Source organism: Stenella coeruleoalba (genome assembly GCF_951394435.1).
Source record: "Stenella coeruleoalba genome assembly, chromosome: Y".
Lineage (NCBI taxonomy): Eukaryota > Metazoa > Chordata > Mammalia > Artiodactyla > Delphinidae > Stenella > Stenella coeruleoalba.
In genome coordinates, this window is record NC_137168.1 from 2,608,913 (window position 1) to 2,618,761 (window position 9,849).

The 9,849-nt window shown below is 60.6% G+C and overlaps 1 protein-coding gene and 1 long non-coding RNA gene across 3 annotated transcripts in view; both read left to right on the forward strand.

Annotated features, from left to right (window-relative positions):
* Positions 1–1,276: 1,276 nt before the first annotated feature.
* Positions 1,277–9,849, forward strand: part of LOC307181081 (uncharacterized protein) — a 36,093-nt gene continuing 27,520 nt past the window's right edge. The window contains exons 1-3 of the mRNA XM_079911855.1: positions 1,277–2,113; positions 3,244–3,321; positions 3,510–3,568. Coding sequence (XP_079767981.1) covers positions 1,559–2,113; positions 3,244–3,321; positions 3,510–3,568 — 692 coding nt within the window. The 5' untranslated portion in view covers positions 1,277–1,558. The remainder of the gene's footprint in view (positions 2,114–3,243; positions 3,322–3,509; positions 3,569–9,849) is intronic.
* On the forward strand, positions 3,570–5,106 carry LOC307181051. 2 transcript variants are annotated; one of them, XR_013825850.1, is made up of 3 exons: positions 3,570–3,621; positions 3,730–3,875; positions 3,991–4,772. It is a non-coding gene; the product is annotated as an uncharacterized lncRNA (long non-coding RNA). The 2 variants fall into 2 exon arrangements; XR_013825851.1 differs by lacking the exon at positions 3,570–3,621 and adding an exon at positions 4,782–5,106 and having other exon boundaries at positions 3,674–3,875; positions 3,991–4,060.

Here is a 9,849-nt window from a genome sequence, read left to right on the forward strand (position 1 = left end):
CCCTTGAGAAACACCTGGCCTTTGTTTCATAAGGTTTGGCACACCGACCCACACCGAGGCATAACCGACTGCCTCACACTGATTTTGCTGGTTTAAGACATCACTCTAATGTTCTGACAACCCTTGTGGCTCAGGAGTATGGCCGTGATGGCTTAGCTGGATTCTACCCCTGCTCCCCTGTCCCACAAGACTGGGGCGAAGGGCTGGGCTGGGATGTGATCTCATTTGGAAGGTGGACGAGAGCAGAACCACTTTCACAGGGCATCCTTAGGGTCGGCAAAATTCACATCCTCGGGTTGGCAGTGGTGAAGGCATGCATGCGTGCGTGGTGGCCCTTGACTGGGTGCAGTCCTCAGCACCTCAGTGTGTGCGCACGTGTCCAAATAAGGTTGCTGGCGTTCCCCAGTGCTATCAAAGCGTGTCGTCCCTCTCTCGGTCTCTCAAAAGACAGGATGGCCGAGTCAACTTCGTCTTGTGCCATGTGTCAATGTCCATTCCCGGAGGGACGCTTGTCACCTTATGTTGGCTAGCAGAAAGGCAATTTCTGCCTGCCACTCGAGCGTTTGAAAGGCACTATGCAAACGTGTGGTCACACAAAGTCCGAGAACCCGTGGGTGCCAATCACACACGAGGAGAGGTCTTTTGGTGCCAGGCAAGGTAGAATTTCTCGGAGAGTTTAAGTATCCAGAGGGGATCCCAGGAGAGTGGGCCACAGAGGGAGGGAGCAGATACGTACAGAAACAAGAACGCGCACGCACGCACACACTCACACATACACAGACACACACACACACAGACACAGAGAGAGAGAGAAAGACAGAGGGGAGACAGACAGACACTCAGACGGAGCTCTTCACTGCGTGGCTTTTCTGCTCTTGAGCAAAGGAATTTTAGTCGAGCAAAGAGCTGGGTTTGCCGGACACTCCTCTCTCATGCCACAGAGCTTCGGGCTCTATGTCCCCTGGAAGAAAAGTATCCAGCAACTTCGGCCACCATGCATTTCCTTGTACATTTCCTGAGAGTTCCCAGTGGTTAAAGGTCCCGAGGGAAACCAGATTCTGATTTTCTGAGTTTGGAGCGGGAACTCCTGGCTCCAACTGGCACAGGCCACATAGGTATCACAGGGCACCCGGGCACCCCAGACGCAAGGCCGGAGGCCTCCCTGGAGGCCAGCTCCTTGTGGAACCTGGGCTGCTAAGCCGGGCGGGGGGAACGGGTGTTTGGGGGACCCGGCAATCCCTGAAACCGACCTGTTTCCACAGGGCGAGGGGCTAGGCAGCCGAGGGTGACGCCCACTGTCCTCACCCTGATTGGTCGTGATGGGGCCGAGCAGCCTGGGCGTGGCTTGGAACTCCTTCCTGCCACCTGGACACGCATGCCTGGCGGCCAATGCTCCTGCGCATGCGTTTCAGCGCTCTTCACCGCAGAGGCTCCAGGGAACGGTTCAGTCCGCAGTGAAGCGTGATTCCAGTCGCTAGGCCTCCGTGCTGTGCGGCCCTCGTGCTGAGCTTCCAGCTGCCGCACCTTCGCCGCTGCCCCAGCTCAGAGCCAGGTCCGCATGGGCAGTGAGGCGGGACCCGGGGTCATTCTAGGTGTGGGAGGGGGTCCTCAGGAAGCAGGGGCCCGCGGGTCCCCAGGTGTGGTGCGGGAGGTGGGTAGGGTGCTGGCACTAGTTGATGGTGGGGGCGAGGAGGCCGCCATCTTTAGCGAGGAGGTGGTGCAGCAATGCCCGGCCCTGTTGGAGGGAGAGGTGGCGCGTATCGGGGAGGTGTTTTGGCTGCCTGTGGAGGACATGATGGATGAGGTTGAGGTGGTGGCGGAGGAGCAGCAGCAGGAAGAGCAGGAAGAGCGGAAGCAGATGGTGGCGGAAGAGCCGGAGGAGGAGCCCCAGGAGCAGGGGCAGGAAGAGCCAGGGCCTCGACCCACGATCACCGGGTCCCCGCTGGAGGCGCTGCAGGCGCTGCAGGCCCTGCAGTTAGAGCTAAGCACTCTGAATACCGAAGCCAGCAGGACCTACTCTCGGCTCAAGCGCAGGATCTGTCAGCGGCGGGAGTCTCACTTGGATGGCAGAAGCGCCATCATTCAGGGCATCCCTGGCTTCTGGACCAGAGCCGTATCCTTACAGAGGCCCCTTGGGGTTGGCTGCGGTGAAGGAGGAGCAGGAGTAGGAGCGGCGGGGGTGAGGGTGGGGTGGGGGAGGGGGAGCGGTGGGCGCAGGTGCAGGCCAAGAGCACTGAGGAATGTGGGTACAGGAGGGCATGAGTGGCTCCAAAGAGGCAGCAGGAACAGAGGGAGGCCACAGCTGTAGGTGTCTGAGCGAAAACTTTGGGTGAATGGTCTTGGCCTGCAGCGTGCACAGCAGTACTTCCCCAGGGTGGAGGGAAGAGCCCGTGGCAAGGTCACAATTGGGAATAGCCCCGAGCACCCCTCACACAGAGCAGTTACTGGAAGTGTGCATTATCCCGGGGAACTGGCAGGAGACAAGCGGAAGTCCCAATACCCGTCCTGGTCAGTCAGAGCCCGTGTAGTTGTTCCAGCTGCCTCAGTGCAAAAGCACAAGGTCCTGCCTGCACACAGGGTGAAGTTGTAAGGGGCAGCTGTCCTTGGCCGGACACCAGGACCCCGGACACGCTCTTGGGCCGGCAAGAATCCTTACCTCCCCAGGCCTTTCACCAGCACACTCGAGTCTGTGGAAGACACACAGGCGCAGGCACGCCCCTGACCTCCCCGTGGACCCTGTGAGTCCTGCAGAGCTCCAGACACACCCACGCAGGCCCTTCTGAAGACAGGAAACAGGGCAAAGGCCCAAGGCTTCGTCTTTGAACACACACACACGTGCACGTACTCACACACACACACACAGGCACTCACACAAACACCCACAAGCCCATGCACACACGGCGTAAGAGAAGGCATGAGGCAGCGACAGCACATCTAGACCGCTTACGGAGTGACATGCCGGCACCCAGCACACACAGGTCAGGTGGAGATCAGGTTCGTTCAGGAAACAGGCCCTCCCCGGGTGGGTGCACTGGACCCCAAGGCAGCCACAGGCAAGAGCACGTCTGATGGCAGGGCAGGGGCCGAGGATGTCTTTGAGGGCCGGATGGGCGTTAGCGCTTACGGATCTGGCAGATCTGCTGCTGCAGTCTCTTCCTCTGGCGGGTCTGGGGACTGGTTCTGCGGCTTGTAGCTCTTCCTTCCCTGAGGTGTGGCATGTGAAGCCTCCTTGACCTAAAGCAGATAATGAACCACCCCCAGATTTCGGCCGTGATCAGTGACCAAGATGAAGACCTGCTTAGCTACATGATCAATTTGGAGGTCAGTCTGGAGAGACTGGGGCGTCGTGGGTGGAGGCAGGTGGCCAGTAGGGAGGGGGCGGGGTTGTCCTTAAAGGTTGGGTGTAAGCAGCAGGAGAAGGGAAGGGGAAATGGTTCGTGGCTGCCAAGCAGGCAAGCTCAGGACCCCTAGAAGAGCTCCTGCCCTTCTTCTCCTCTTGGGCGTGGCAGGTGAAGGAACTGGGCCATCCGAGGCACCACTGCAAGTTGAAGTTTTTCTTTCGACCCAATCCCTACTTCTGGAATGACGTGATCCTTAAGGAGTATCACCTTAGCATCGCTGGTAGGAGGGGCTCCCGCGGGGCTGCGGGGTGAGGGGAGGCTGGGGAAGGGCGTGGATGCTGGGCCACCGTGACTGTGATCCTTTCCTGTCTCCCCTGTCTTCCTCCAGGATACAGGGCGTCTCGTTCCACTAGCATCTATTGGTTCTGGGATTATGAACGGGGAGCTCCCAGCCACAGGCAGGACCCCACCGGCCTTCACTTCCTCAACTGGTTGTCTGACCACAACTGCCCAGGGTCTAACAAGATTGCTGAGGTGGGGTGCCTCTGGTCCCCCTCAGCGGTGGTGACGCTGGAGTCCCCCGGCTGCTTGGGGGGAGGGACGTGGGCCTGGCCTGCCCTGTCCCGACCTGGCCCCTTTCCCCTACCAGATCATCGGCGAGGACCTGTGGCCCAATCCTCTGCGCTACTACCCGAGGGAGGAAGGCCCCACGGGGACAGGTAACTGAGACGAGGACAGGTGGTTAAGGAGCCCAGGGGCTGGGCGCTGAAATGAGTGTGGTCCGGGTACACTGGGGCTCTCCCTTTTCCCAAATGGGAAAGCTCAGGCTGAGAGCACCCTGTGGGCGGAGCTGGGTTTCAGGTCACCCCGGCCTTGGCGGCGGGTGAGAGGGTGAGAATGGAGCCGGGAGGACTGTAGGGCACACGGAGTAGCAGGACTCTAACCAGCTAAACTTTCAGGGTGAGTGCCCCAGGTGTCTATGAAAGAGGCAAGCACCTCCTTAAGCAGGCACCTGTGTGTGAATCATCAGTCCCTGGCTTCAGCCTGCCCTCAGCTGGGGATCACCTGGGCCCCTCCCTCTGGCCCCTCCCTCCTGGCAAAGGCCTACAGATGCCGAGGAGCTTCATTCCGAGTCTCCTCCCGCCTCTTTGCTGACTTTCCGAGTCTTCTTTGAATTTTCACGTCCATCCCTGAGCCTCCCAGCACCACCACACAGACAGTCCCGGAAACGGCACAAGGCTAGCTGGGGACAATATTGAGGACCTGGGGCAGGAAGTGGCAAGGGACCACAAAAGGGCCGGGCCTACCGCCCACCAACGCCATGTCTCATATTGCTGGACACAGCCAGTGTCCCCTGCTGAGACGCCTTGTGCCCCGTTTGTGTTCCCGTCCCTGTGCTCCTGTGTGTGTGTACGTGTCTGTGTGTCGGGCGCACTCCAGACCCAGAGATGAAGGCACCGGGGGAGCCTCAGAGGTTGGCCAAAGAGCACCAGAGTCAGGAGGCGTCTACAGATGTGGGAGACGGGTGGAGGTGTCTACCTACGCGGTTCGGGTGCCCACGGGAGAAATGAGGAAAGGATGGCCAATGAAGGTTCCAGAGAGCGGGGCCCCACGTGCCGGGAATGACGCCCAGAGAGACATAAACACGCTCACAAGTGCTCCTGTCTTGGTGTGTGTGTATAGGTACGGGGGTTTGTGGAGTATTCACGAGTGAATCAAGTGGTGTGGGGCTTCTTAGCCCGTGCCTGCGGACCTCCCTGTCTGTGGGCGAGATGGCGGGCCTGGGGAAGTGGAGGACGTGGGGAGGGCAGGACGATGTGGGATTCCGGAGAGGCCCAGGGCCTTCCTCACAGGGCAGGGACTGGAAGGAGGAGGAGGCAAAGAAAGAGAGCCTGCTGAACTGGAGACTTGCTCCGCAGGCAGGGCAAGGAGACAGGGAAGGGCCCTGGCCTGCAGGGGCCTAATGGCCTGGTGCCGCCTAGGGCCCGTGCCTGAGCCAGCAGCCTCCGTCCAGGACGTCTGGCGCACACTGGCACGACGCGAGGCAGGTGACTCCTTAAGCTCAGGCTGACCGTTGAGCACACGGGGTGGGAGCGTGGGATCCTTGCGGGCACTAGCAGCCCGCCCCGCGGGGCAGCGTTCCAAGGACGCGTGAGGCAGACGCCGGTGTGACGTGTCGCTGTGTGCCCCGGTGGCGGCGTGGGTGAGTGTGAGCGTGCGGGCGAGTGAGCGAGCAGACAAGGAAGGGGGCCGGGCTGTTTGCATGCAGGGACCCTGGGACAGTGACAGAGAGCAATGCCTGCGGGCGCAGCAGACGGCTTGCTGGCTTCCAGGCTCTGCTGACTGGGGAAGAGAGGAACTGCCAGAGAGAAGCCCCGTTCCCTCGTGAGCAAAAGGCCGCCCGTGAATCCCTTCCTTTTCCTGGGCTCTCATCCCTGCATGCAACAGGCAGAGGGGCAAAGGTGAGGGCTGAGGGCTGAGGGGAAGCGGCTGAAGGGCACCCACCTGCCTTCCCAAACCGCAGGTGTGCCGCCTGCCTTGCTTCCCGCCCCGGCGATCCGAGGGGCAGCACGTAACTGTTACTCAGTCTCTGCTACCCAGAGGCTAAAATCCTCTATCCGAGCCTGCCCTAGGGAGCGGAGGGGGCGGGACGCTTAGCGGAACTAATGCCCAAGAGGAGCACGCTTCTCCTCAAGAAACCGTCCGGTGAGCAGTTCTCGTCCTCTGGGAGCCTCCATCCGCACATCCCTTCGGCAGGCCTGGACCCCGCTACGTGGCAGGCTCCTCTCAGCTTACTGTGCGCCAGGCCTCGGGAAAGAGAAAGCCCTGGAGCAGACAGACCTCGGGCCGGGAGGCCCAGGGATCCGTTTTGGGGTGGGGCATGGGGGGTGGCCCGGGGCAGGTGAGGGGAAGGGATGGCGGGCACCGGGAGTGCTCCTTCCTGAGCAGACAGCTGCTTTCCAGGCACACCTCTGGCCCAATGCACGAGGTCCGGGACCGACTCTGCGGCAGCTGGGCTTGGGAGAGAGGAGCGCGGTCCGCCGCGCTCCCTCCCCGTTGCCCGCACTTTGGTTCCAAGGGGAGCACCTCTGTCCCTGTGGTACCGGCCACGCTGACCTTCCTTTGCTTGTTTGGACTCCTGAGACCACGTGGGTGCCCACTGCCCCCGCAGCTGTTTCAAGACCGAGGAGGGTTGCAGCACCAGGGCAGCTTCAGGAATCCTCGTCCTCGCCTCCCAGCTGCACTGGCTGCGCCCTGCCGTGCATCAGCCTTGGGGATCTGAAGCCCTGAGGGCCGTGGTGTACACTTCTAGGGTGGCACACAGCCCTGGCCTAGAGAGGAAGGCCTGCCCCGCTCCGGCTGCTGTCCCCGCAGGCAGACAGACAGACACACAGACAGACAGGGACTCTGTCCCTCCTCAGCTCCGTGATCCTTAAGCTGGAAGGGAGCCTCCCTCGTGGCTCCCACACTCCGGTGCCTAGGGTTCCCTACCGTGGAGGCAAAGGGAAACTACGTGCAGTGGCCCTGCGGCTGCACGTGGGACACAGGGCAGCGGGGGACCTCCGACCCTCAGCCGGGCCCAAGTCCCTGGAGCCCTCTTGCCCTGGTCAGCGCTGCTGGGAGGGGCCTGGCAAGGATGAAAGGCTAGAGGGAAGGTTGGACAGCGTCCTCCCACAGCTTGACCTGGACCACCCACGCGTAAGGCGCCATGGCTGGGTTCAGGTGCGGCCCGCCTGCCCAGGCACGATGTGGCAGAAATGGTCAGGCCACCCCCTGGTGGGGAAGGAAGGCTTACACTGCCCGCTGTGGCCCCGGGTGCCCACCGCCGGGGCCTCGTGGTCCAACCCAGTGGATGCACCTCACTGAGATTCACCCTGGGGAACAAAGCTTCGACTTTGAGGGTGGAAACCTGTCAGCCCCGCTGGGGCACGGCACGCGGGGCTTCCCCTGTAGCTGTTGTTCAAGGTGGAGGGCCCACATCCTCCATGCTGTCCCTCACCGCGTCGTCCCTTGGCATATCGGGTTATCGGGGCCCTGAGACGTATGACTTCTTGTCCAGCGGGGATCTCCCTCATCCACTCAGGAGGGAGCACGCAGGCTCCATCTCTGTGAAGACGGTTTCTGTGTTGAAGTCAGCCAGGGTCTTGGTGTCCTTGTCCCTTGTGAGGCAGCTTCTAAGCTCGGCCCTGCCCGTGTTGGGGGCCCTGCCATTTCCGCGCATGAGCTCGTGTCTTTTTCTCTGACTGCGGCCAGGAGCCCCTCTGTCAGATATCCCGCCTCGCTGCCTGTCTAAAGCGATCACATCCTCCGGTCCCTATGCCCTTCTCTCCTGGCACGTCTCTGCCCGGTGCCGCTGGGGGCACGTTCTCTCTGTGTATCACACAGAACCTGAAGGAGGTCTGCCCCAGGTGACACTGGCAGGGCCCCTGGTTTCTAGGTCAGGCTCTTCGGTGTCACCTGGCCAACCCGTTACCAGGGGGTCAGCGGACCTACAGCCGAGCGGTAGGCTCGGCCAACACAGAGCTACCGAGAGGAACGGAAAGGTAGCCTTGTCCTTGATGAAGTCAGTGAGGCCCCGAGTGGGCAGAGGGCCTCCCGGCGAATGAAGAGGGTGCTGCTTTCTGCACCAGGGACGGGTTGACGCTGGCCCCCGGGGCAGGCAAGATTCCCAGGGTGGCCATCAGGGTGGGGGGCCCTGTGCGTGTTTAGCAGTAAACAGGGCAGACGGGAAGGGAGCCCACCTCATCTTTTCAGCCTCACCTTCAGAGCCTAATTTCTTCACCCAAGTGCTGCATCCACCTTCAGGACATTGTAGCACACACGTAGTCACGAACTGGTTCCCAGTGGCCTCCCACAGCTGCCTGAGGGGGAAAGAGAAACCAGCTGAGGACAAACACCTACAGAGCAAAGGGAGCCCTGGAGCACCTCTCTAAGCAGACGGCCCGAGGACACGCGAACCAACCTGAGAGCTCCAGGAAGAGGAAAGCGTGTCCCAAGTCGGCTGGGCCCCTAGCACCTTGTCTTCCTGTATGGTGCCACAGACAGGGGCACGGGGAATGGAATCGAGCCTGCGTGCTCCCCACGGTCACCCTGTCCAAGGCAACCGGGAGGAAACAGAACACAGGTGCACGTGACTGAGCCTCCCACTGCACTCACTTTCAACCACACCGTCCCACAGGCAGGGCAATCGTTCCAAGAACAACCCGTGGAGCTAAATGTGCACGTGGGCTAGATCCACAGAGGGGAGGTGGGGGACAGAAAACAACTGGAACAGTAAACAAGGGGGCGCTGACCAAAATCCTTTCTCGTGGAAACAAGTACGTGTAGAGTTCTGCATAGCTACCTGCCCGTGTGTGGCGTGTGTGTGGGGGGGGGGGTAGTGGGGGGGCACGTGTGTGCACGTGCGTGCTCAGGAATAGGCACGACTACTGTCATGCATGCGTGGACGTTGGGATGGACGCGGGGACGTGGAAAAGCTTAAAGAGCTTATAGAACGTACGTAAACTGTGGGCCAGTTGAAGCCCCCAAGCCAGGGAATCCAGCCCAGAGATACCACCCGTGGAGCAAAGTGTAAGTGGCATCACACGCCAGCACCCTCGACCAGGGGCTGAGACTAGAGGGAGGAAGAAAGCACCTGTGGAAGGACAGGGAGGATGCAAAGTACATGAGAATCACAAAGGGCCCGATGCCCAGGCCCAAAGAGGAAAGACCCACCCCCCACCCCTCCAGCCCCACTCCCATCTCAGCTACAGCCACCTTTATCTCCTTCTCCAGTGCACGAGCAACCTTTCCCCCACCCCTGTGTAGGCCCTTGAGAAACACCTGGCCTTTGTTTCATAAGGTTTGGCACACCGACCCACACCGAGGCATAACCGACTGCCTCACACTGATTTTGCTGGTTTAAGACATCACTCTAATGTTCTGACAACCCTTGTGGCTCAGGAGTATGGCCGTGATGGCTTAGCTGGATTCTACCCCTGCTCCCCTGTCCCACAAGACTGGGGCGAAGGGCTGGGCTGGGATGTGATCTCATTTGGAAGGTGGACGAGAGCAGAACCACTTTCACAGGGCATCCTTAGGGTCGGCAAAATTCACATCCTCGGGTTGGCAGTGGTGAAGGCATGCATGCGTGCGTGGTGGCCCTCGACTGGGTGCAGTCCTCAGCACCTCAGTGTGTGCGCACGTGTCCAAATAAAGTTTCTGGCGTTCCCCAGTGCCACCAAAGCCTGTCGTCCCTCTCTCGGTCTCTCAAAAGACAGGATGGCCGAGTCAAGTTCGTCTCGTGCCATGTGTCCATGTCCGTTCCCGGAGGGACGCTTGTCACCTTATGTTGGCTAGCAGAAAGGCAATTTCTGCCTGCCACTCGAGCGTTTGAAAGGCACTATGCAAACGTGTGGTCACACAAAGTCCGAGAACCCGTGGGTGCCAATCACACACGAGGAGAGGTCTTTTGGTGCCAGGCAAGGTAGAATTTCTCGGAGAGTTTAAGTATCCAGAGGGGATCCCA